Below are 24,180 nucleotides of genomic sequence, written 5' to 3'. Positions count from 1 at the left end.
AGGGAAAGGAAGAGAGAGATTTAGATTTGGTTATGTTAGTAATAATAGTGAGTAATATAATGTAGCACTATCATTACCCTCTCTTCTTCTCTTTCTTATAGTTATCATCATCATCTTCATCATGGATTCTCTTCTTTTACGTGTGCCTTTCACTTTGCTTTTTCATCTTCTTATTCTTCTACAACAACCCTTTTCGGTACTTCAAATACTTAGCCCATTTGTTAAGAACAAAGCACATTACTTGGATCTTGGATAGTAGAAAATAGTGAGCCCATTATCTTCTTGTATAAACTTTTTGAAAATTTTGAAACATAATCTTGAGAACAATATTTATAGAATAAGTTATAGAAGGCAAACTCTCTCAATACGTGTCATTGTACCTCTATATTAATGGTAAAAAAACGTTTTTAATATTTAAAAAATATTTAAATGACCTCAAAGTATAATTTCACATTTTTAAATAATCTCAACTGCACCCGCACTCTCTACCCCTTTCAGACACATCACTTCTATCTTTCTCTAATCGTAACGATTAAGATATCAGTTTCAGAATTTGACATGTTTTAATTTACTCAATAAGATAAATCAACATTTACTTAAAAGTTTGAGTCTCTTGTAGTTAGAAGTTTTTCCTTAGGCAACATCGCAAATATTTTATCAAGAAAATAACTATTGTTGCACTTGCAATGGTTCCATGAAGTGGACTGTTATTGCAACCCGAAACAAACTGTGAACCCTCGAAACCAAAGGTTTTTTTTACAATGTCAAGGTAATTTTTTTTAGTTTTATACACTATTTTTGCATCTTGCTATTTTTTTTTTAGTTTTATGACATTAGGATTGTAAAATAAGCGAACGAAAACACAATCAATATCAACAACTATAATCACTTGAAAATAAAGAAAAAGTCATTATACTCCTCTTCATATTGAGAAGGTTATTCTTAATTAAAAAAAATATAAAGATGCAGGCGAAGGTGCATGGAAAAATTGCCTTCCAGAATACAATTTTTTTTTGTTAGTGTGGAGGTGCAGTTAGTAATAATGGAGTGCAGGAAGAAAAGTCTAATCCATGGCCCATACTTTTAATGTAAATGGTGGTTAAAAAATATCTCCCTCTCTCTTATTTCTGTTTTTCTGATAATATAAAAAACAAATACTTGATTTTTACTATTTGTTAAGTTTTTCTATGGATAATAATAATAATAATAATAATAATAATAATAATGCATATTCACTTAAACACAATATCATAACACACGTAATAATATTAATATATTTTTTTTTAACAGTACCTGAATTCACACTTTTCATGAGAATATTCTGATATCGAACTTCAACCACTCTTTAAAAATATGTTTTCTCTTTTTTTTCTTAATTATAACCACAGATAAGAATCTCAACAAATCATTGCAAATGATTGTTAAAACCAATCACAATATCAATTTCATCTTAATTATATTCATATATTTAATTTACTCAAGCATAATAATTAAATATTATTGGAAAATAATATTATTTTATTGTATGATATCAAAATTCATAACAAACGTTAAGATTTTGACCACAGCATGATTTTGGTTGTCTATTTTTTATTTTATTTTTCTCGATGATTCATTCCATGATGAAACTAGAGTAAATATATATAACATGAAAAATTAGACTCAACTCTGAAAAATATTATGTGCATATTTATTTTGATATTTTTTAAGTGAAGCATAAATCATATTCTATGTCTCGTTAAAATTATTTTGAATAGTTTTTATTTTTCATATCTTAAACAAATATAAATCTTAAACACATGTTCTTTAGTTTATTAGCTACTACTAGCTAGGAATGACCTCCTCAGGAACGTACATACTTAAAAATTAATCAATTTAATCATTGAAGTTTATTATATTATTTTAATTATCAAATTTCACTTATTCTTGTGTAAATTTATGTTATCTAATAATAAAAGATTACACACTTTTAAATATATTTTTTTAAATTATATAAAAGTTCATGCATATAATCTAACTGATAAGAATATTAAATTGATTTAATATGTATTCTATACAACAAAAAAAATAAAAATTGAAGATATAATATTTCTAATTTTACAACTAGTGTATTCTATAAATCAATACTTGTGTCCAACACAAATATAGAAGTGTTCAATTAAAAAAATATTTATTGGATTTTTGAAAATTCTAACACGGTTTTAACACAATTTTAAAAGGTATAAATACAATAATTTTCTAAAAACTCAAATTTATTGTATAAATTTTTATTATGATTATAAAAATAAAGAACAAATTCTTTTGAACCCGTCGTGAAAAATATCTTCATGCTCAATCTCAAACATACTTTTACACATAAATATTTATTTTCAATTTATATAATTCAAAATTATATAATATATAAATATGTGTCCCCGTGTTCTATAATAACAGCTTCAACGAGTTCATGAACTAACTAGACTCTGGAATCCCAACATTTTGATGCACAATCCCTTAGAGAGTTAAATCCGCACTCTATCACCTTTCAAAATTTCCAAAATTACCCTTTATTCTGGATTTCAAAATTCAAAATTTAAATTAAAAATTAAAATCTCATTTTAAAAAATAAATCCTAAATACAAAAATAATAAAAAATTCATCTGAAGATATATTTCAGAAAAAAAAATTCAAAAATGTATTATGAAAATACAAATTTAGAAATATAATATAAAAAATAATTATAATTTTTTTTACCTATATATTCCTTTTATTTAAGGTTATTTTCATCATTTTACAATAACATTTTAATCATTTTAAGAATCAAAACTAATATGATACAGGAAGAATTTGAAAAAAAGTTTATTGTAATGATTATTAAATATACATTCATACATCCATATGCCATATACATGCCACATCCCACTAAGTCAAAGCCATGCATACAGTACATGTCCATGATGGAATTGAAATGACCCATCACATAACATCATGCTTACAATCTTGTCATTTCCAAATAATCATAATCACTTCCATCAATTTAGTGAATAAATTGACCTAGAACCTCCTTTGCATTATGATCATATAAATAATTGGTGAATTAAAGAATCTAAATTATTGGAAAGGAATCATTTTCTCACATTATCCAAAAATTTCTTGTCCTAATTAATGATTCCCTATTTCTGAAATAACAAATTGAGTTTTTTCCATCATTGTTGAATACATGAATTAGTATTTATAAATGTTGTAGCATTATAATTATTTTGATAATTTTTTAAAATTTTAATTATGTTGAAAATTAAGTTCAAATTTCAACAAATTGATAAAAAAATTATCGCTTTGAAGCTTAGGCTTAATTAAAATTTCATAAAGCCAAATAGGGAAAAAAAGAAGAAAGAAATTAAAACACATTGCACTCGGTTTGACCTAATCTGTCGATTTCTATAATCATGTTATCATTGAAGAGATTTAATAATTTCCTTACCAAATCACGTTTAACACTAGAAGAACTCAACAATAAAAGTAAAACCCAACATTACCATAAATGAAACTAGGTTATGATTTGTTAGTTTTGTAAATAAAAAACCTGATTAATTCAAATTTTCATTAAAAATTAGTCATCCAACGATAACACTGTATATGTATATTATATTGCTATATTTAACACTTGTAATATGGTAAAAAAAATGCAAAAGAAATATATATTTTTATTAAGTCCAGTGAATTTTATGAAATTGAAGATAGAGGCAGCTTCTTTGATTGGTTTTCTTCTTCATGAAAAATTTGATGATTCTTATGCTGAATCTGAGTTGTCCCCTTCTAGAGCAGAACGAGTTAACCCATTTGTTTGAGAAAATGATCATAGTATTTGAATAATACCAATATTTTTACACAGTAAGACATAAAATAATAAATGTAATAAAAGTAACAAAAAAAAAGTGTATGTTTAGTCCAAAGCAAAAAGAACACAGTGTGGTTGTTGTGTTTTGTGAGATGTGTTGTACAAAGAGTAGGTGCTGAGGTTCAGCTGCTTGTGTTTGTGTTGGTTTTAGCAGTAATCAATTGTAATGGAATGATTAGAGTGTGTTTGAAATCAAAATCCAAAGGGTGGATAATTTCAAATTTCTCAACTTCTTGAGTTTATTTTATTGTCTGGTCAATTTCACTAACCACACCAATTTCTCTGTTACTGTGTTTAGTTTAGCTTAGTCTCCTAAACATGATTTAGAAAACCAAAAGGGCACAAGAATCAGAAAAGGAAACAAAGATCATTGGTTTTGAGTTTGTTATCTGCTGCTTTTCCTGATTTAGCTTACAAACACACACCTCGAGCTCTGTGTGGACAGGTAAGGATTATTCACTTATTCATTCCACGCACATTTATGGTTCATCTTCTTCTTAGTAGGGGAAGAACCACCGATCAAGTGGGTGTATCAGAGTTCATTGCAGCTTTTCCCATTTCCACTCTTGTGGTTTAAAGATGAGAACTTGGAACAAAAGTGATACCAACATGGAGGTTTTCTTTTTATGGTATTTTTGTAGTGATGGGTATTAATTAGTGGTGTTAATGTTAGGGTGAGGTTTATGAGTGCTGCTGCTGCTGTTGTTCCTGTTGTGCTGTTGTTATTGCTTTTTACTGTGATTTCCTTTTGTGGTAGAGTCAGATTGCAACATCCTTTTTCTGAAAGCTTTCACAATGTGAGGCTGGACTTTTGGCTTAGCCCATGAAAAAAGATGCTTTTTTTGGTGGGGGGTATTTCTCGTTTCGTCATCTCTCTTACTCTTTACACTTTTGTGGGTTTATCATTTTCTTGGGAAAGTGGGATTGTTGAAAGCTTGTGATAGATGCCTCTGTTTTTTTCTTAATGAAATTGCTCATGCAAAAAACAAGAAAAGGAAGAAAAAACTTGAGCTTTTTGAGGGGTAATGGGGACCAAAGCTTTTTAATGTACTAGCCAAGTCCCAAGAAAAGAGACCCCTCCTATAACCTAATGAATTGACATTGGCTCCACAGTGCCTTAGACTTCAGCCCGCATGTATAATGTTAACAATTAGATTGAAAATTCAGAACAACTTTTTTTCCTTCACTTTCCTCAGATTTTTTGAGCTAAGGAAAAAAAGTTTTCTTTTTATGGGGTTTATATTGATTGGTTTCTGGCACTTATGATTAGATAAAACTGAGCTGCGGTAATATATGTTTCTTGTGACTTTCTCAGATTAAAAGTGGGGTTTGTTTGTTGCATTTATGATTTGGAGGTAAGGTTGTTGGCCTTAATTTTTGGTTAACAAAAACAAGGGCCTAAAGTGTGGTGTTTTGGTGAGTGTTGGATGTTCTGATAAGTCAAGAAGTCATGATTTGTTGGGTTGTTGCTGTTGTGGGGTCTCATTCAATGACCGACTCCTGACATTGCTGTGACAAATGTGAATTATTGGAATCTGAAGGTTTCCCATGTTGAAAGGGAAGTTTTGGTGGTAAGTACAGACTTGTAGGAAGAGTTAAAGAGTTAAAACATATCACATCGGTAGGGGCAATCCATTGCCTTCTATATCACATCAATAGGGATTGTTACCGTTTTTTGTTATTGCCATGAATGAATAAATCATGAAATGCCCTCTTAATGTTTACTATGGAGGTTACAACTTTCGAGGAGAGGAGGTAAAAATAATGTAGACAAGTAACTATACACCATACCAGACTAGAAATTAGAACATTTCATAGTATATGTGCAAAACTCTACCAGACTAGAAATTAGAACATTTCATAGTATATGTGCAAAACTCACCTCATAAGTAGATAAATTATTATTATTGTTAATGGTGGGGACTGCTAGATATCAGCCTGAGAAGTCTTACAACACTAAAACACAGCCACTCATCTGTCTGTAAAGTTATGGACGGGATTTGCAGAACACTGTGGAGTCCACGGATTTGTTTGATTTGTGTAATTAGCTTCTTTCTTTTGGTTATTGTGAACAAGATAATTCCCATAGGGGCATCTCATGTTAGGAATTCGCCTTTGGTAAAATATATGCTTAAACCAATTCACACCAGCAATGTAATACTTACTTACCACTTGCTATTTGCTAAGTACTTTTTTTTGCTGCCAAGATATTTTCTTTTCTCTGTTTAATTCTCTGGTTTGCTTCTGCATCTGGTCTTGCTGGAATCCGACACAGGGCTAGAACGAGTGATTTTAATGTTGTCTTTGAAAGATTGATCAATATGTTTTCCCTTTTTCATAGGTTTTATAAATTTCTGGTTGTTTCACAATTTTTTTATTATTAATGTCTGTTTGTTGATCATGTGTCTACTACTACATTTATTCAGGTATTCGTGGTGCCTTTTTGCTTCTGCCAAACACTGTTCCAGTTTCTGTTCTTTCTTGTTCTAGTTTAATCTCTTTGATAGGAACTTGTATGGTTTTTCTTTGCTTCTGAAGAAACTAAAACAGTTAACACTTACGTTTGATTTGGATTGCAGTTTGCAGATCACAGTGACCAATTTTATATGAATTTTTAAGGACTTGTCATGGAGTGGAATGCAAAATCTCTCGGACAATGGGACTGGGAGCACTTGTTCTTCTTCAATACAAAAGCAACAGAAAATCCCAGGTTGCCACCAACTGATTGTAGCAGCGAAGCAGATCGAGAACTCAATGCTGGGGTGTTGTATCCATCAGGTGGTAGTGCTTGTTCTGGCTCTGAACTAGTGCATGCTTCTTCACCAAGGAGCTCAAAATCAGCTTCTAACAATTCATCCTCAAATGGGGATAGCAAGGCATCAGTGTTGACCCTGGAAGGTTCTCAGGATGATTCCACTGGGAAGAAAGAATTGTGCAGTGGAGAGCCAGTTGAAACATCTCAATCAGCAGAGCCTTCTCCAGTCTCTGGGGAACCCCTTCTGACTCTGAAGCTTGGCAAACGGTTGTACTTTGAGGATGTATGTGCAGGAAGTGATTCCAAGAAACCATCTTCCTTTGAGGCTCCCGTTTCATCAGGAAAGAAATACAAAACCAGTAGTCAGAATTTGCAGCATCCAAGTTGCCAGGTAGAAGGCTGTGGCCTTGACCTCTCATCTGCTAAAGATTACCATCGCAAACACAGAGTATGTGAAGCTCATTCCAAATCCCCTAAGGTGCTTATAGCTGGTTTGGAGCGCAGATTTTGCCAGCAATGTAGCAGGTAAATCTCAATAAACTTTTGATTGTTCTGATGAAAATGGCATTGAGTAAAAACAGCATTTTTCAGGCACATATCAGTTAAAATATAGACTAGTGAGTCAGGTTGAGTTTCCTGTCTTTGTTGGTCATATGGGTTAAAGTGGTTTAAGATTTTCCCTTGAATTATCATGTTGAAGGTTCCATGCTCTGTCAGAGTTTGATGACAAAAAAAGAAGCTGCAGAAAACGTCTTTCAGATCACAATGCAAGGCGTCGCAAACCGCTGCCTGACTCAATCCAGTTAAATCCATCAGCTTTGTCTTCATCACCTTATGGTATGACAAAAACATTCCCTTCCCTTGGAAAATACAATGGTTTTGTCTTGCTCCTTGGTTTAGTCATGCAGTTTATTGTTTTGAGATGCATAGTTGAACATATCATGAAATGATTCTGGGAGAATTCTGAAAATGAAACATGTGATAAAAATATGAACAAAATGTGGTGAATCTGTGCAAAACCTGAGCCATATCATGTTATCAGGAATTCCTTTTTCAGTGATTTACAAATTCCCATTTTTGTATGATCACAACTGGTTCCAGCTAGCCACAGTTGCTTGTTTTCCTCTAGTTTTTTGCGGTTTATTTCAACTTCTGCTTGGAAGCTTGTGACCTGTAAACAAAGAAAATTCATTTTAAAAAACTTTTTTTTCCTCTAAGCGTTTATAAACAAATCAATCTAAATGAGACCATAGTAAGAAAATGACTAACTATCAGTTGGTAATATAAGGCATAATTTACATTTGGGTATGAGTGCAAGATTCCTAAATTAAATAAGCAACTATGAATTCTTTTTTTCATGTCAAAACTCAAACTAACAAATGCACAGTTATTCAACTTGTAATTTTCTGCAATTCATTGATCAACTTTCTTTACAATTTCTTCAACACCATACATACATTATTGTTACTGACAACCTCTGTAATCAAGCAAAATCATTTGCATTCATTCCTGAACTGGCACTAAAGTATGAAATGCTCACATGTGATTATGGCACTGAGTCTTCATTTAAAACAAGAGTATCGCTTACTGTAGCCATGTATCTTCTTTGCACACTTTGCAGATGGAAGGCAAATAATGAGCCCATTTGCATTTTCAAGAACTGGTACAAACTTGGTGTGGCAGGATGTGCACAGCAGCAAGCTCCCCCAGACAAAAGATTTTCTTCCGAAGCCTGTAAAAGCCAACAATAAGATACCCAGCATTGTCTCTATGTTTTCTGATGATTCTAGTGGCCTTCTAACATCCAGAAGTATAGCAGCCAAGACTATTATTCCAGGTTCTTGTTGACCTCTTACTAATTGAGCCTTATGATTTATCATTAAATTTATCTACTTCAGACACACCTCTTAATTGGTGTCTCCGTCTTGGACACACAGACACCAACATTTGTAGGACATGTATAAGTGTCAAATTTAAAACATATTTGTTAGATTTCTAACAATTCTAACACAATTTTAAAAATAAAAAATACATTAATTTATAAATTTTTATTAAAATTATAAAATAAGTAACAAATTCTTTTAAACCAGTCATGAGAAACATCATTTTGCTACAAAAGAACAAACTGAAACATATGTCCACTAATTTGTATTCTTAATTTATGTAATTCATAATTATATATTATATAGATATGTGTCTCCATATCCTATATTTTAGAGATTATATGAGCATACGTAAGTGCTTTGATCATATGATATCGTTTTAAAGTTCTCTATTTTTTGGTTGGGATTAGGAGGCTTATTCCAAAATTACAAGTAGTGATTATATCATGAAATCATGGGGGAAGTAACTGGGATGCAAGAATGTAAAATCTTCTTGTAGCATTAGCTCCTTAGTACCTGCAGAGTAAAGGGGAAAGAATATGATGAATTCAACACTTTTCAAGTCCTAATAACTTGTCTTTGGGGGAAACGATGATGATGATGATTATTATTATTATTAAGTGTTGATAGAATTGTTATTGCAGGTTTAGAAGATCCGAATCCCATTACTTCGTGTGATCTAAATGGTGCACAAGATGTTAACCGTGCTCTCTCTCTTCTGTCAAGCAATTCATGGGCTCCATATGAGACTAAGTCACTATCCTCTCGAACCAGTGGCATCACTCAGGCCATAACACAATCAATGACGCACCACCACCAGCGTTCACCATTTGCTTCCTCTTCAGAATTCTGGCACACTGATCATCAACAACAACCATCTCCTTCCACCATGACCATGTGTATCTCAATCTCAGATTATGATACCAACAATCGAATTCAAGACTTTCAGCTGTTGAGTGCACCCTTTGACTCGGGTTTTCCATGCAACCATCTCGATTGATCCGCAACAACAACAACACTATTATGATTTCACTTCAACATGCCAGGCTGCTGTTTTTCCTTAATTTGCATCTCTTTTGAAATGGAGATTAATTACACAAACTGGTTGCTCATTGGACATTCACTCCGTTTTCTGAATTTTGTTGAAAACTCCCAAGACATTTCATTTTAATTTGAACTATCGTTGCAATGCATGCTCATTATCGATGAACACTGATGTTTTCTCCTGTCACCATGGTTGACAACCGGATCTAAACAGCCATAATGTTTAACTACATGTTATGAACTATTTACCTGACTTCCACTTTTTCAAGCTTCGTTACAAATATGGATAATATATCATCCAACATTATTCATCGTTAACTTTCATTTAACATAAAATTCAACTTTTAATTATTTTCATCTTTAATCTTCATATTATAATGATCTTCGCATATTGAAAGACCATATATTTAATTAAATTTAAGTATGAATCTAGATACATGTATTTATATAGAATGTAAATAAGAATATATTTATAATGTCTCATACCAATTTAAGCCTAAACCTATTTATGAGCAGCTGACGGCGATAAAATACGCTTAAAGGTTCGTAAGCTCCAACGACTAAATTCTATGAATCTTCATCGACAAGTGAGCAAGTATATTCACATTCAAATTAATTATTAAATTTTTATTATAACTCTCAATACTTTTTTTAATAAACATTTTAATAATTTATATTGTTAGCAAATTCCGATGAAAAACTCTTGTAACACTCTTGCAGGTTTTATCCGAGTTGTCATGCTGTGTAATTATTTTCTCGAGTTGATTTCAATTTCTTTTATCTACACGCAACTCGTCAGCATTTCTGAAATCGTACTGTAGTATAAGTTTTTTATCCTCAGAAATTAAATAAAAACTTTCGATTAAATTACCTATTTAGTTCCTTTATTCAACTTAAACTCATTTTAAAAAATATTCAACCAGATCCCTTAATTTTTAAGAACACAGTGTAACTTTATATCCAATTGGCACCAAAGTTATTAACGATCCTACCTTACAGAAATTAGTCATACTATTGCATTATTAAAAGTTGAAACTTGATTAAACCGTCAATAAGTTATAACAATTTTTAAATTAAGGTGTATAGAACCTTTCATTTCATTTTATATAAAAATGAAATTGAACAAAATAAAAAAGCAAACGAACCAAAAATAAAATTAGATAAAAGGAGGTATAACATGGATTGTGATTTAATGAGCCTGAAGCTATTTTAAATTATGGGTAAAATTTAATCCTAATAACTCAGATTATGGTTACGTTTAAATACAAAAGTGTAGCTAACGTAATGAGAGAGACATCAATGCAGACTTTCTACCGAATTGTTCGTCAAAGTGGACCTTTATCAGCTAATGTCCGACGTGGTCCTAGAACAAAGCATATTGGAAGCTTCTCTCGGAAGTACAATATCATCCTTTTAGGTTACTTCATCTTTTTTGCAAATCATCCTCTGCATGGATTTATGCTGCAATTCGTACGGAGCAGCACTACGTTGAATACTTAACATTTATAGACCTAAATTCATCCTTGTAATCATCTGCTGGTCCATGAATTTGGTTCATGTATTCTAGTCTATATTAACAAAATTCATATCAAACGAGTCCTTCTAGGGGATGGGCTAAAGAATGCACTACTGTGATGCTAGTTTCATAAATTAGGATACTGACTTGTACACAAATTCGCGAACTATGCTAGCATAGAATAATTCTAAGGGACCAAATTGCCCAATTGACACTTCATAAAGGACAACAAATACCCACTTGACATACACCAAATATAAGAGTAGCGAAACAAATATAACATCGGACTAGGAATTCTTGTCTCAAGGTGAATGACCCCATATAAAAGACTACCCAGAACCCTAAAATAACATCGGACTAGGAATTCTTGTCTAAATGAAACTACAATAAAAAAAAGAACCAAATAATCTACTGCAACTTTAATTCAACGACACGACATGAATCATCCATGTAGCTACAAGCAACAACAGGAGATAAAATGGCTTCTGTAACGAATATTGATGCACACATCCTAAGTGGTATGTTAGGACGACACTTTCAACTACTACCCAAAACGAAATGCCACCTAATAAATCTAAAAACTTGGAATCTTCACATTCTTTTGAGGCATCTAGAGTTATACTTAAACACAGACATTCATGAGCCAAAAGAAAACTTAAAACTGGAAACTGCAATAACCTTTGTGCCCGGAAAGTTGGCTGACACATGCATCATAACAATCCACAAAGACCAAAAATACCATCTCAGTTAATACAACAACTTGACACATATTGAGAAGGTGAGTGACTTGACAACTGCTGCAACATAGAAGACGACAAGACTGACTGTCAGACACCCAAATTGAGCAAAGCTTGATGACAACTCTGGACCTTCTCAACCCTCAAACATGCCCTAGTACTCACTGGAACAGTAAATAATTGCAAATTAAAGATTGCAACGGATAGATTGGAAGAAATTAAAAAGGTGTAATAAAAAGGTTCCAAATGAAAGGAAGCAAAACTGAAGCGTTTCCTTAGAATCCACTCAAAAAACAACTTCACAACAGATTGCCATTTGAAAATGTTCATCATGTCACAAAGCTGCTCTTGGAAAACCAACAACTGTTGCAACAAGAAATGAAGGTTAACAAAATGAAAACATTTTAGACAACAAACCTGATCGTTTTGATCTGCAGATGGTGAAGGAGATTTATCAGACTCAGCAGGCTTGTCAGCACCACAATTCTGTCTGTTGCACTTGGTTCTGAAAGGATAGTTTATGTTGTTACACTTTTCGCACTTCCAGCTTCCCTCAGGCATCTTTTGCTCTGAATGGCGAACACATGTAAACATAATTACCAACTGTTGCTCTTGTATCAGGTCATGACATCATTTAAGTATGAAAGAGATGTGTCATGTGGGAAGATACTTACTAGAATTTTTCTCGGACTTTGAGGCCTGCAGCCCAACGATCACATCCAACAATTTTAATCATCATGACACAAATGTTAAAACATCAAATTTTCAAGGATATAAAAGTTAATCAAAATAAATATGCACAATATAAACAAAGCCATCAAACCTGGGATCCAGGTTTGGGTGTGTTGCACTTTCTCATGTTGCAGACAGTTCTGAATGAGAAATTGACATTGCCACATTTTGGACATGTCCAGTCATTGTCACGAGTTGCATCTATTCGAGAAGTGGGGATGGGAACAATAATACTATGTCAATTTCCATTTCAACATAAATTGACATAGGCTACAAATAACAAAGCCGTACCTTTTTTCTGAGATTTGTCCTCATGAAAAAATCCAGGCCTGGCACCCTGCCCAGGCAATAATGAATATTACATTCCATTTTGCAACAAAATCCATGAAATCACACAATTGACTAGGGAAATGCATGTATGTACGGTAATTTGTTTTGAAGTAAAATACAATTGTGTGACTATGTATACATGATCGGTACAATGTGATCATGAAGAATTAAATGCATAGTTTTAAGACCGTTCTGACTGGTGATTGTAATACAATAGAAAAAAATATCTAGCTTTTACTAGTAGTGTTTACTATGAACAAATAACTGCATAACTAGACATTAGATTCTTTAGTTGATGACAAACAGTAATAAAAAAAATGTTGGTACTGGCATTAGAAGTTATATACAATTGGTTTAACTCTTTTAGCTTACAGCTGCATACCATTGTCCCAGGTCCAATAGGCACACCAAGGCCATACCGGTCCAACAGTTGGGGCATCCCATAGATCCCACCTACAAGAAAATACCCAACCAAAAAACTAATATTAAATGCAAAAGGAGAAAAGCAAAAGAGAGAGAAACAACATAACAGAATCAAAGAAGCAAGATTTGCGTAACATTAACTCAATCATTATCAATACATGAGAAAGTTTCAATTAAGTATTCATTTTCATCCATCAAATTGAAGCTTCATTGACTTTAATGACAAAAACAAAAAACAGAACATACCATTTCCCATCACTGGCCCACCGGTGTAGGGTGCAGGTCCAGATAAATGCAATGGTCTATAAGGACTACCAGCAGAAAGGCGACTACCATAATTGTAGTGATATGCTGATCCTCCAGAAAATGGAACATCATAGGGAGGAACTGATGATCCATTGAACAGAGAAGACCCATATGGTGGAACACCAAGATATATAGAAGAGGGAGCATTAGAACCTAAGTAAGGAGCTGCGGATGAATAACCCTGTGGAGCTTGTAGAGGCTTGGCAGCAGATTTCTGGGTAGTTGTAAACAAATAGATAAAAAAAGTTTATATGAGAGTAGCTCAAGAGGAAGCAAAATAAAAACAACTACATGTCTATCATGTGTATGCATGCATGAACATTTGATTAATATAACCTTCACGTTCCCCTTAGTTTGGGAACAAAATTCGATGACACTAGACTGAATAGAAAGTAGGCATACGAAAGAAAGCACCATAAGAAATAGCAGTAAAACGAGAGAATAAAAAGAGAGAGAAAAAATCAAGAGTCTACCGACAATGCTATTGATAACGTTTTTCATAAAATAAACTAACCTTAGATCATTTGCGAGATTCAAACCTCATTTCAAAAAACATCAATGTGAATTACATATAATATCTCACCGAATTATGATCAGCTGGCCTTGGTTGAGTGCAATTACGCATGTTACAAGTTGTCCTAAAAGAGAAATTGACATTGCCACAGCTGGGGCAAGTCCAATCATCTTCCCTACGACTACCTACAAAGGAAAACCAATTAAAATGCAACCCAAGTTCAGTTTCATCACCACACAACAGGTTGTATTATAAAAAGGCAGCACAGCATAACGGTGAGTGTGGAAATTAGCAATTGCGGCCCCGGCTACCAGTGCCTAAATTGATAGCAGAATGTAAAATAGCACGCACGCACGAGAAATTCAACTTCAAGTGTCAAGAACACTGTTAAAGTATCCATAAAGATCAAAGAATAAAAAACAATAACAGAAAAAGCACGACGCACCATCAGTCCTAGCACGCTTCGCGGCTGAGGAGTTTCTGTTATCAACCTGCGAAACCACACAGAGTATGAGATTCGAATTCACTGCGCATAAACAAACAGGATCATAACGTAACAACAAATTAAAAAACAAATCCGCGCAAAGACAAATTAATGTGGAAAAAGGACAGCAATCAAAATTAGATCGACAGTAATGGAGAAAACCCTAATAATCGACGACATTGAACAGAGATCGATTGGGTTAGGGTTCAAAAATCGTAGCTAAAGAAAACGATGAAGAAATCAAGATATTATCATAAGTTAAAGAATGAGAGAGAAAGCGTGTGATTACCCGAGACATGGCGACACGACACAGATCCTTCTTCTCTATCTTCTTCTCCGGCAGGGCGGTAAATAGTTGAAGCTACTTCAGGAAAGAATAACACGCAAACACGAAACCCGAAATCACACTAATCTAATATACTTCTTTTTAAAACTGATATAGTATATTTTCAGGCCCAGACAAGGTGCAACAATGGGCTTCGAAGCCCAAGCCCATCCCGGCACAATTTCCATGGGTTTGCTGTTTCCACCCCAATATTTAATTTTCATCCCATCTTCTTTCTCACCCCCAAATAATTATACACTGTGTAAATAAAAACGTGTTAGTGTTTGGAGAGTACATGCCTAATCCAAATAAACTCATATTTCAATAATTTATATTTTTTTCAATTTGATTCTAAGTGTACTCTAGTATTATCCTTAACAAATGTAAAGTTAAGCAAATAATTGTTTTATTAAAATACTTCATAATATTACATTTTTCATTTTCACTTAAAATCTACGAGACTTTTGACACGTTTTTTAAATAGTATGTCCATGTCAAACACACGTATTGAACATCAACACTCATATAATACGTATTAATGAAGTATTTAATTTAAAAAAAAATTATTAAATTTCTAATTTTAAATATTATATGTATTTTTGTGTCCGTATTGTATGAATGTCTATATAAATGTTTGTGCTACATAACTCAAAACACACACTTTTAATTTTTTAACGAATACTTCATTATTTTGTTTTTTAATTCATTTTATGTTTAAAGAGTATTTTATTTATATTTGTATGTTAACATTAACTTTTGAAAAAAGTATTAGTGATGATACTTTAATGATGCCTTTAATTTATCTAATACTTAAACTCTTTGTTATATTATCATAAATTAGAGATAAATAACTGAGTTTATATCAGAGAATTTTTTTCTAAGGGTGACATTATATAGTTAAAACTGATTTTAATATAAAATTTGTGGTTTTTTTGGTAATATAATTCTCGTTTAATTCATTTTCCCAGTCCAAAACTTTTAATACTACTTTTACATCCATTTTGAAGGATCCCTCGTAGGCATAACCAAAAACATCACATCTCAAAAGTCTTGTGCATTTTCTAAGGGTTAAAAAGTTTTTGCATTTGAAAAAATATGATTAAAAAGTATATTTTTTTAAAGTATTTTTTTATACCTAACATTTATTGAATATATTAACTTGATTTTAAGAATCACTGCTATTTTTTAATTAAACACACATGCAAATATCACAATTTTAATTTTGAGTTTGATTTAGGAATTTAATTTCTGATTGAGACCTATCATCAAGACTTAACTGTGAGATTGTTTTGTTGACTTTTTTTTAGACAGTGAAGCGTAAAGCTCTAACAATTGCGTTTCGACAACATGCTAAGAAGCCGTAATATTTATTAATGTTAGTTATCAGAATAATATTTTTTTAGATATATCAAAATAATTGTTAGTTATAAAAAAATTAGTAGAATTTATTTTACTTTATCTGGTCAAACCAGAATATAATTTTTTTTATTTTAATAGTGAGTTATTATAAACCTCAAACTTTTATAATTTTTATCTACAATTCAAAAATATTGATTTAATTATTATAATTAAATATTACTTTAATATTTTTGTTGTGAAGACATTAACTTTTAAAATCCAAGAATCACAAACAAACAAGATCTATGTTTCAATATTTAAAATTTTACCATTTCATAATAACATTTAGAACGAAAGTTTCTTATAAGATACATGCAAGTCACAAAACAAAGTCCAGTGCCTATGAAATTCTTGTTCTGTAAGCAAAAGAATCTTAGGATGATACAAACAATTCAGTTGTCCGACACAATTACTATGCAGTGAGGAAAATTTCAAAAAACACAGGTCCTACAATTTTTGTTCAAAAATATTTTTTTATTCAAAACCTTAACATTTAAGTATCCTTTTCGACAAAGATTTCGTAAAGAATGAGGGTTGTGAATAAGTTTTCGGGCGAAAAAAACAAGGAAAAGAAAACAAGAAATTTAAAGATAAAATGATAAATGTAAAGTGTAAAAGCAATTGAAATTGTTATAGAGTAGTAATAGTAGTAGATAGAAAATTATCTCTTTTTTTAATATTGATGGTTAAAGATTACAACGGGAAACCTATCTTATAAGTTGATTTATGAGTTTAAATTACACTTAAAAGTTCACTTTTCAATATAATATCAGAGTGATCTTGAATCCTGAACTTATTATCAAACTACTAATAATATGCAGTCTCACGTATGAGTTGACAGTCTCAACGTAAAAAAGGTTGGTTGACGTCGTGAAAAGGGTTCATTGTTTTTTTTTTATCAATAAATAAAATAAAATGAGACACTTCAGGGGTGTCTCAACCCTTATACAAAACTCCAAAAACAGGTTTCCTAGAACCCTACCAACTAAGGATCTAACAAACATTGTACTACAGATCAAGCTAAAATCTCATACAAAGGTAAATAAACCAAACAAATATAGTTATATCACCCCACCAGAGAGGTCACACCTTCAAACACAGCATACATCCAACAACTAACACAAGGTCTTTTGTTGACGTGAGAAAGGTTTATTAAAGGCACGAGTTGACAGTCTTAACGTGAAAAAGGTTCGTTAACGTCGTGAAAAAAGTTCGTTGTCAACGTGAGAAAGATTTATTAAAGATCCAATCCACTTTTTAATATTAATATTATTAATATTAAGAAATATTTATATACATATTTTGGTACCAATGTAGTATTTTTGAAGATTATCCTTACTTTAAGAGTCTTCCCAACTGTGACCAAGAATCCATTAATATGAACTGTTGGAAGCAGAACAGATGCATTAACATTACATATGCAAACGGCAAACTAATTCATTAATTGAAAGTCCTACAGAAAACAAAAAACAGCAAACAAAACGACAACTTCCACTGACTAAACTTGCTTCATTCATCACACCATTCAACCTTTCCCATCACGTATAAATGCTCACAAAAACAGGTGAAATTGCAGCCACAACAATGGTCAAAGTCATGAGCAGCATACTAGGTACAACAGCACTTCCATACGAAGCATTTTGGCTCTGTGGGGTCGTACTTTGTGTGCTTGATGTTGCAGGAGTTACTTTGGAAGAATTTGTGAAGATTGCAGCATCAGGGGAACTTGGAGATAGACCCAGAAGCTCTGCGCACATTAAAATCACATGCCATGTAGTACTATTAGTATTGGTTTACTTATACACAAAATCCACCAAATTTATTAGTAGTTGAAGACATGTGACCAAATTTATTAGTGCAACTACTGACCAATCAGACAATAACAAATGTTCCATCGAACACTTTAAAACCCCTCACTAACAGCTGGCTATTACGAATTCATGTAGTATCAAACAAAAATATACACAAAAATAGTAATTGTATTTGCATAAATTTATATGTAATGGAAATTGTAGAGTCTTAGACTAGAATGATCATAAGTGAAAATCTCGAAAAATCAACATATTAACATTTATTGTGAAAGAATGTGAGTAACAATACCAGATACAACAGAAACACAAGGAAAAGAATATATATATATATATATATATATATATATATATTATGAGTAAACAAGAAAAAAGATACACAGTGTGAAGAATACACTTATTTTTTACCATATTTTTTTATCACTTTAAATGTTCTAGGTTTGAAATTTTATATACTTTTATCTACAAAGTTTCAAAATATGACTTTTTTTTAATACAGCTGTTACTTTTCCAAACAATGAAGGAGCCATGGTTAATATTCCCAAGTTTGAATATGGAAAATGTTGAGCTCTTGGAATTGCCCTTTGGCCACATTTCAATTTAATTAGGGACAAGAATCAGATTTAATTTAATATACGCAATCTTATTGAAAGTAATGGTAATGCCCTCTTAATTAATAATATATATATATATATATTAAAATCAATATACAATATTTTTTATAATATGAATGACAATAATAAAGCTTTTATATTTTCTCATTTCTACTTGAAAATAAATAAATTATATGTTGCTTTTCACCTTTGTGATGATAGATATATAAATAACTATAGAAATGACAGTATAACTAAAAAAATACTCTCTCTACCTATATAATATTTGTTTAAGATTGCTTCGCCTAAATTAATATTTTCAATATAATTTTAGATAAATCACCTATTACATTCCTTTCTCTCGTTACCTCCAAACAAGTTATAGTACATAATGAAAGTAAGAGTATAATTAAAAAAAATAAAAAAAAATATATATAACTAAAGCTACTACTAAATAAAAACTAAATGGAATATAGATAGAAAATATAATTTAAGTAAAAAACACGTAATAAATTAATAGTACAATCACTATCCATGTACCCTTCTAAAAAGTACAATTTCTACACCAAAAAATTGCACTTCACCTTCACAGCGTTCTCGTACCAAAAAAAAAGTCCACACTAATTAATAAAACTTGGATTTTGTTTCACATGCCCTACAGAATCATCTAAACGACAAGTTTGTCATCAAAGTTTAGGGTAATTCAATTCTCACACACAAACAACTTACCTAACATATAATCCAGGATCTAAGGGCTTCTAGAGTGATAACTAAAGGGAAAATTTCTCAACAAAAATAGAAGCTTAACATCGAAGATCACCATTGTTTTTGTTTTTTTATTTAAATATCAACCCTATTAAGAAATATAGCTTAAACTTTTTAAAAATTGACTACTTATAAGAATATAAGAATCAATTTGTTATAAGGTAAAATCCACAATATAAGAATCAAAATCGATCAATTTATAAGATAAAATTTATAAAAATAGGTTTATAAAAATAAGATTTAAATCAATCAGAAATCGATTTATGAGATAAAATCAATTAATAAAAAATTAGTTTATAAAATAAAATTAACAAGAAGTCAAGAAGTCTGAAAGGATAAAATCAACTAATGATTTATAAAGGTAAAATAGAAAAATCGATTTATAAGTTAAAATTTAAAAAAAAATCATTTCATAAGGTAAAATTTATTAAAAAAATAGTGGATTTATAAGATAAAATACGAAAATTCTATAAGATAAAATATAAAAAAAAAAAATCAATTTATTTAGTTTATAAGAATTGGAGTTTTGAAATCTAGTTATATTTATTTATATATTATGAAATGAATTTTTATTTTTATTTTTTTTAATTTAAAACCTAGTTATATATTAAGAAATGATTATTATTGATTATTGGACTTACAAGAATTTGGTTTCTAAGTATTAGTAATGTTTTGTATGTGTTAGTTAGGATTTTGAACAAAAAGATGGTTAATGAGGGTTTGTTTGTGTTGATTGAAGTGAGAGATGCAGAGGAAAAGGTGAAGTTTTGAAGTGAGAATGGGTGAGAGAGCTTACTGGGACAATCGGTGATGGTGGCGTTTTTTACTTTACAGAGCGAAGGAAGCTGAAGCAACTTGTCCTCTTGAATGCCCAAGCTTTTTATCTGAGGGCTACCCTTGTGCGTCTGCTGAATGACGAAGCACAGACACTCTGGGTTGCTCTCCTTTATGCTCGCCGTCGCGTCGCAGCACTCCTTCTTCGGCGCCGCTTCCTTCCCCGACGCGAAATCCAAGCACGGAATAACCTTCTGAACCACCTCCGCGCACTTCGTCGACAAATCATCCGCGCCTTCCGCCGCCGTCATCCACCCACACCATGCCATCGCCACCACCATCGCCACCACCACCACCTCCCCTCTGCTCTGCCGCTTCATCATCACTCTGTCTCTGTCTCTGTTTTTGCCTCTGTTTTTGCGTTTCTGAATGCTGTGACTGCTCCTCTCTCTATTTAATGTGCATAGGTGGGGGCGTTGGACGGTAGCTTAACGCCGTTAATCTCTTTTTCTCGTTACGATTCAACTACCTTTCATTAACTTCAATTTAACATCGTAGTGCTACCAGTATTTGTCTCGTGTCATGTTTCGTCTAAATTGCTATATTACACTCTTTTTTCCCACTGTTCCCACGTAAAAAAAAAAAAACATTTTTAAAACAAAGTTTAAATTTCATTTTGTTATATCTTACTCGTAATTTTAAAAAATAATATAATTATAAGAAAAAAAAAATATATATATATAATTCTTGATGTAATAATTTTTAAAATAAATATATATAATAAAAATTAAGTTTAAAATAAAATAATATAAAAAATATTAAAATAATAGTATTCAAAGTTATAATGTGGTTGTATAAAAAAAATAAGAATTGTCAATGTATTATCACCCTAATCATAATCATAAGCGTACCCTATAAACATTAGAACAACTAGGAGAATAAACACTTTGAATTTGAAGGAAAAGTTGAATAAATACAAAATTGATTGGTGTTCAGGTATTGTCAATATAGTAAGTATCACATCATTAAAAAGTCGAAGTCAATGGTAGTTTATATACTATTTTCTCTTCTACTATTCAAAATGTCTTTTAAAAACAAAATAATGACGAAACATCAAACTCTAAAATTAAAACCCTAAATATTTTAGAATAGTTTGAAAGATGATTAAAAATTTGGTTGATAATTATGAAAAAGAGAGATAGGTATGGGAATAGATGAATAAATTTGGAGGGTGGTAGTGGTTGGAGAGAAGTAAAGAGGTCACAGGTTGGGGATTATGACTTTGGAGTTTGTGGGAAGAGAGATACTATAAATAGCGTGCTTCCTCAACCACTGCGTCTCGTTTCTACCTTCAAATTTAATTCTCCACCTGGCATACAACCATGCAACATGCATTCAAATTTCTTCCCTCTTCAACTTCACCTTCTTCCTTCTTTAACTTTTTTATTTCCATTTCCATTTCTTCTCTCTCTCTTCTTACCATGAATGTTCACAGAGCTCTGTCCACAGAGCTGTGTCAGCTCCCATCTAACGCCTTATATTTGCTTCACCTATATTTTTTTATACACAAAAATACTTTTACAACACTATCCACTTAACAATCAATTCTAATAATACAATAATATATATTCAATTTTTAAATTAAAAAATATATATATCGATTGGGACAGAGCCAATCATGTCATTCAGTATCAGAGTTCGTCTGATTGCATAGAGTTAATGCACCAAGATAAAATAAGAAGATACTCGATAAATCAGATAATGTGATTTTAGCAAAGATACATTTAAACAATGTCCATACCGCATAATCTATTACAATAATTATAAATACATATGATTATACAATAATAAATTACGTTTTTATCAATATATTACTCGCTCTTCTATGTAATACTTGTTTATTGGAAATTTTTTTACAAGTTCACTTCTAACTGATAACTAAGAAACGAGTATGAAAAGAAAAGTAAAAAATAAACTATCAAGGAACGAACATCAATTGTTCAATTGGTAATATCTTAAGTGAAAAAATAAGGAAAGAAAAAAAGATTAGTTGAATAATGCTTTATACAAGTACAAAAATAAATATTATTATTTTACATTATTAAGTATATGTTTTTTTGAAATATGATATGTATATTTGTTAAATGGTTTTTGTTAACAAGTTTTAAGTTTACTTTACATGTGTTCATAGTATTTGTTTTGTATTAAACTAAAGCACGCATTTAGAAATTATATTTCTTTTTTTTCACTTTATTAATTAGTTATTTTATGTTTTTTCTCAGTTAACTATGCTCTTAGAAATTATATTTCTTCTTCTTCTTGTCGAATATATATAATATGAAATAATTTTTTTGGATAAATATAATAAAGTAAATATATAATTTGAAATAATTTTGCTGAACAAATAAAAAAAATAGTAATTAATACGAGTAATATTTACAGTCTAAATACATTTCAAAAAATAATGCCTCGTGTTTGAATATAATTATTTGTGTCTATATTCATTTCACTTAGTCCAACAATATTTTTTGCATGTTTATTTTTTTTATCGTTGATATGTATGTGTCCATTAAAAAATTAATTTTGCTTAGGACATTACACTTCAAACTTTAAAAGCAAAGAGAAACTAAAATAGTACAGAAACTTGGAGTCACGATACTCTTATTTTTCACGAGATACATGTATGATTGTTTTATGATTATTCTAAACTAAATAATTTATTCAATATAACAAATATTTATATTTTTTAATATAATAAAAGAATGAATAGCTTTAATTTCATCAATTTTATTTAAACTTGATCAATAACTAGTATAATTAAACATATACTTAATTTTTAATAATTATCACGCATATTTTTATAAAAAAAATCAATATCAATATACAATTAATTTAAAATAGGTGTGAGTAGAGTTAAAATAATTATGAAATTAATCTCATATTAAATTTTATTTATTTATTTAATAAATATACATGACAAATTATTAAAAACTAAATACGTATTTAATTATTTTAATTATTAACGAAATTTAAATTAAAATAATAAATTATTTTTTTATAATATTTTTTTATTATATTGAAAAAAATATCAATACATTGATAATTATTTATTTTTAAAATTTTAAACAGCTCATTAGAAAGTTTTTTTCGTATTTATTGCGTTTATAGTGTTAGGTCAGACATTCAGTTGGTATTACTTTAAGCATATCCAAATGCTACTACTTTTTGTTTTTTTTTTATTAAAAAAATAAAAAAATGAATGTGAACATGGTATTTTCATTTAGCCGTCTCAAAATACGAATATCACGAAAAAATCACATGCATTTTTTTATATTCTCATTGTGTTTGCCTGAACCTCTCATTATGATAAGTTTTGTTTTGTTTTTGCATAGAACATCACGAGTACGTTATTATCTAAAATTTTACTTTAATTTAATTCCTACAATTAATAAATTTCATTGTTATTAAAATATTGTTATAGTTGACTTTCACATTCAAATTTCAATAAAACTAAATGACATTTTTTTATATTTGTTAGTGTACTGGTTAGGGCAGATGACTAATAGAGATTTCAGTTTCTAATTAGAGTGACACAACCAAAATTATTAAGCATAACAGAAGATTAATAAGAATAAATTATAATTAAGTATTATATAATACACTTTTAACTATAATAAAAAATTCTAATCCGACTCAATAACAAATGATCCATAATAATCATATAAATAGTCACACACGCATTGGTTACACCAAGTATTGAATACCCAGATTTCACTTGAGCGACAGAGTGTCTTTTGCAGGTACCATATAAGTTTATAGTTTACAAGGACGAGGAGAAAAAAACAAGAAAGAGTTATGAAGTTGTTCAAAGAGAGAAAACGATAAACCAAGAAAAAAAAAACTAATCATTCTCTTA

The 24,180-nt window shown here is 30.7% G+C and overlaps 3 protein-coding genes and 1 long non-coding RNA gene across 11 annotated transcripts; 1 reads left to right on the top strand and 3 right to left on the bottom strand.

Annotated features, from left to right (window-relative positions):
• The first annotated feature begins 3,948 nt into the window (after nucleotides 1-3,948).
• On the top strand, nucleotides 3,949-9,725 carry LOC137815275 (squamosa promoter-binding-like protein 12). 8 transcript variants are annotated; one of them, XM_068618404.1, is made up of 6 exons: nucleotides 4,010-4,322; nucleotides 4,379-4,506; nucleotides 6,457-7,157; nucleotides 7,333-7,469; nucleotides 8,254-8,469; nucleotides 9,160-9,725. In XM_068618404.1, the coding sequence occupies exons 3-6, from the start codon at nucleotides 6,505-6,507 to the stop codon at nucleotides 9,513-9,515; spliced, it is 1,362 nt and encodes a 453-aa protein (XP_068474505.1). In that variant the 5' UTR covers nucleotides 4,010-4,322; nucleotides 4,379-4,506; nucleotides 6,457-6,504; the 3' UTR covers nucleotides 9,516-9,725. The 8 variants fall into 8 exon arrangements, with proteins under 8 accessions (XP_068474503.1, XP_068474502.1, XP_068474504.1 ...); XM_068618402.1 differs by having other exon boundaries at nucleotides 3,949-4,506; XM_068618401.1 differs by having other exon boundaries at nucleotides 3,949-5,448.
• LOC137815277 (uncharacterized) lies at nucleotides 6,454-8,339 on the bottom strand. Its single transcript, XR_011081722.1, has 2 exons — nucleotides 8,173-8,339; nucleotides 6,454-7,803 (listed from the first exon to the last, which is right to left on the bottom strand). It is a non-coding gene; the product is annotated as an uncharacterized lncRNA (long non-coding RNA).
• A 1,571-nt stretch (nucleotides 9,726-11,296) lies between the features above and the next one.
• On the bottom strand, nucleotides 11,297-15,015 carry LOC137815276 (ranBP2-type zinc finger protein At1g67325). Its single transcript, XM_068618405.1, has 10 exons — nucleotides 14,891-15,015; nucleotides 14,563-14,608; nucleotides 14,187-14,302; nucleotides 13,544-13,817; nucleotides 13,257-13,327; nucleotides 12,836-12,881; nucleotides 12,636-12,745; nucleotides 12,487-12,511; nucleotides 12,230-12,381; nucleotides 11,297-11,976 (listed from the first exon to the last, which is right to left on the bottom strand). The coding sequence occupies exons 1-10, from the start codon at nucleotides 14,897-14,899 to the stop codon at nucleotides 11,974-11,976; spliced, it is 852 nt and encodes a 283-aa protein (XP_068474506.1). The 5' UTR covers nucleotides 14,900-15,015; the 3' UTR covers nucleotides 11,297-11,973.
• Nucleotides 15,016-17,659: 2,644 nt separating this feature from the next.
• Nucleotides 17,660-20,775, bottom strand: LOC137815259 (non-specific lipid transfer protein GPI-anchored 1-like). Its single transcript, XM_068618374.1, has 2 exons — nucleotides 20,287-20,775; nucleotides 17,660-18,071 (listed from the first exon to the last, which is right to left on the bottom strand). The coding sequence occupies exons 1-2, from the start codon at nucleotides 20,645-20,647 to the stop codon at nucleotides 17,863-17,865; spliced, it is 570 nt and encodes a 189-aa protein (XP_068474475.1). The 5' UTR covers nucleotides 20,648-20,775; the 3' UTR covers nucleotides 17,660-17,862.
• Between the last annotated feature and the right edge of the window lie 3,405 nt (nucleotides 20,776-24,180).

Source organism: Phaseolus vulgaris, chromosome 1, assembly GCF_000499845.2.
Source record: "Phaseolus vulgaris cultivar G19833 chromosome 1, P. vulgaris v2.0, whole genome shotgun sequence".
Taxonomy (NCBI): domain Eukaryota; kingdom Viridiplantae; phylum Streptophyta; class Magnoliopsida; order Fabales; family Fabaceae; genus Phaseolus; species Phaseolus vulgaris.
The sequence above is the reverse complement of the archived record's forward strand: the minus strand, read 5'-3'. Positions and strand labels throughout refer to the sequence as shown.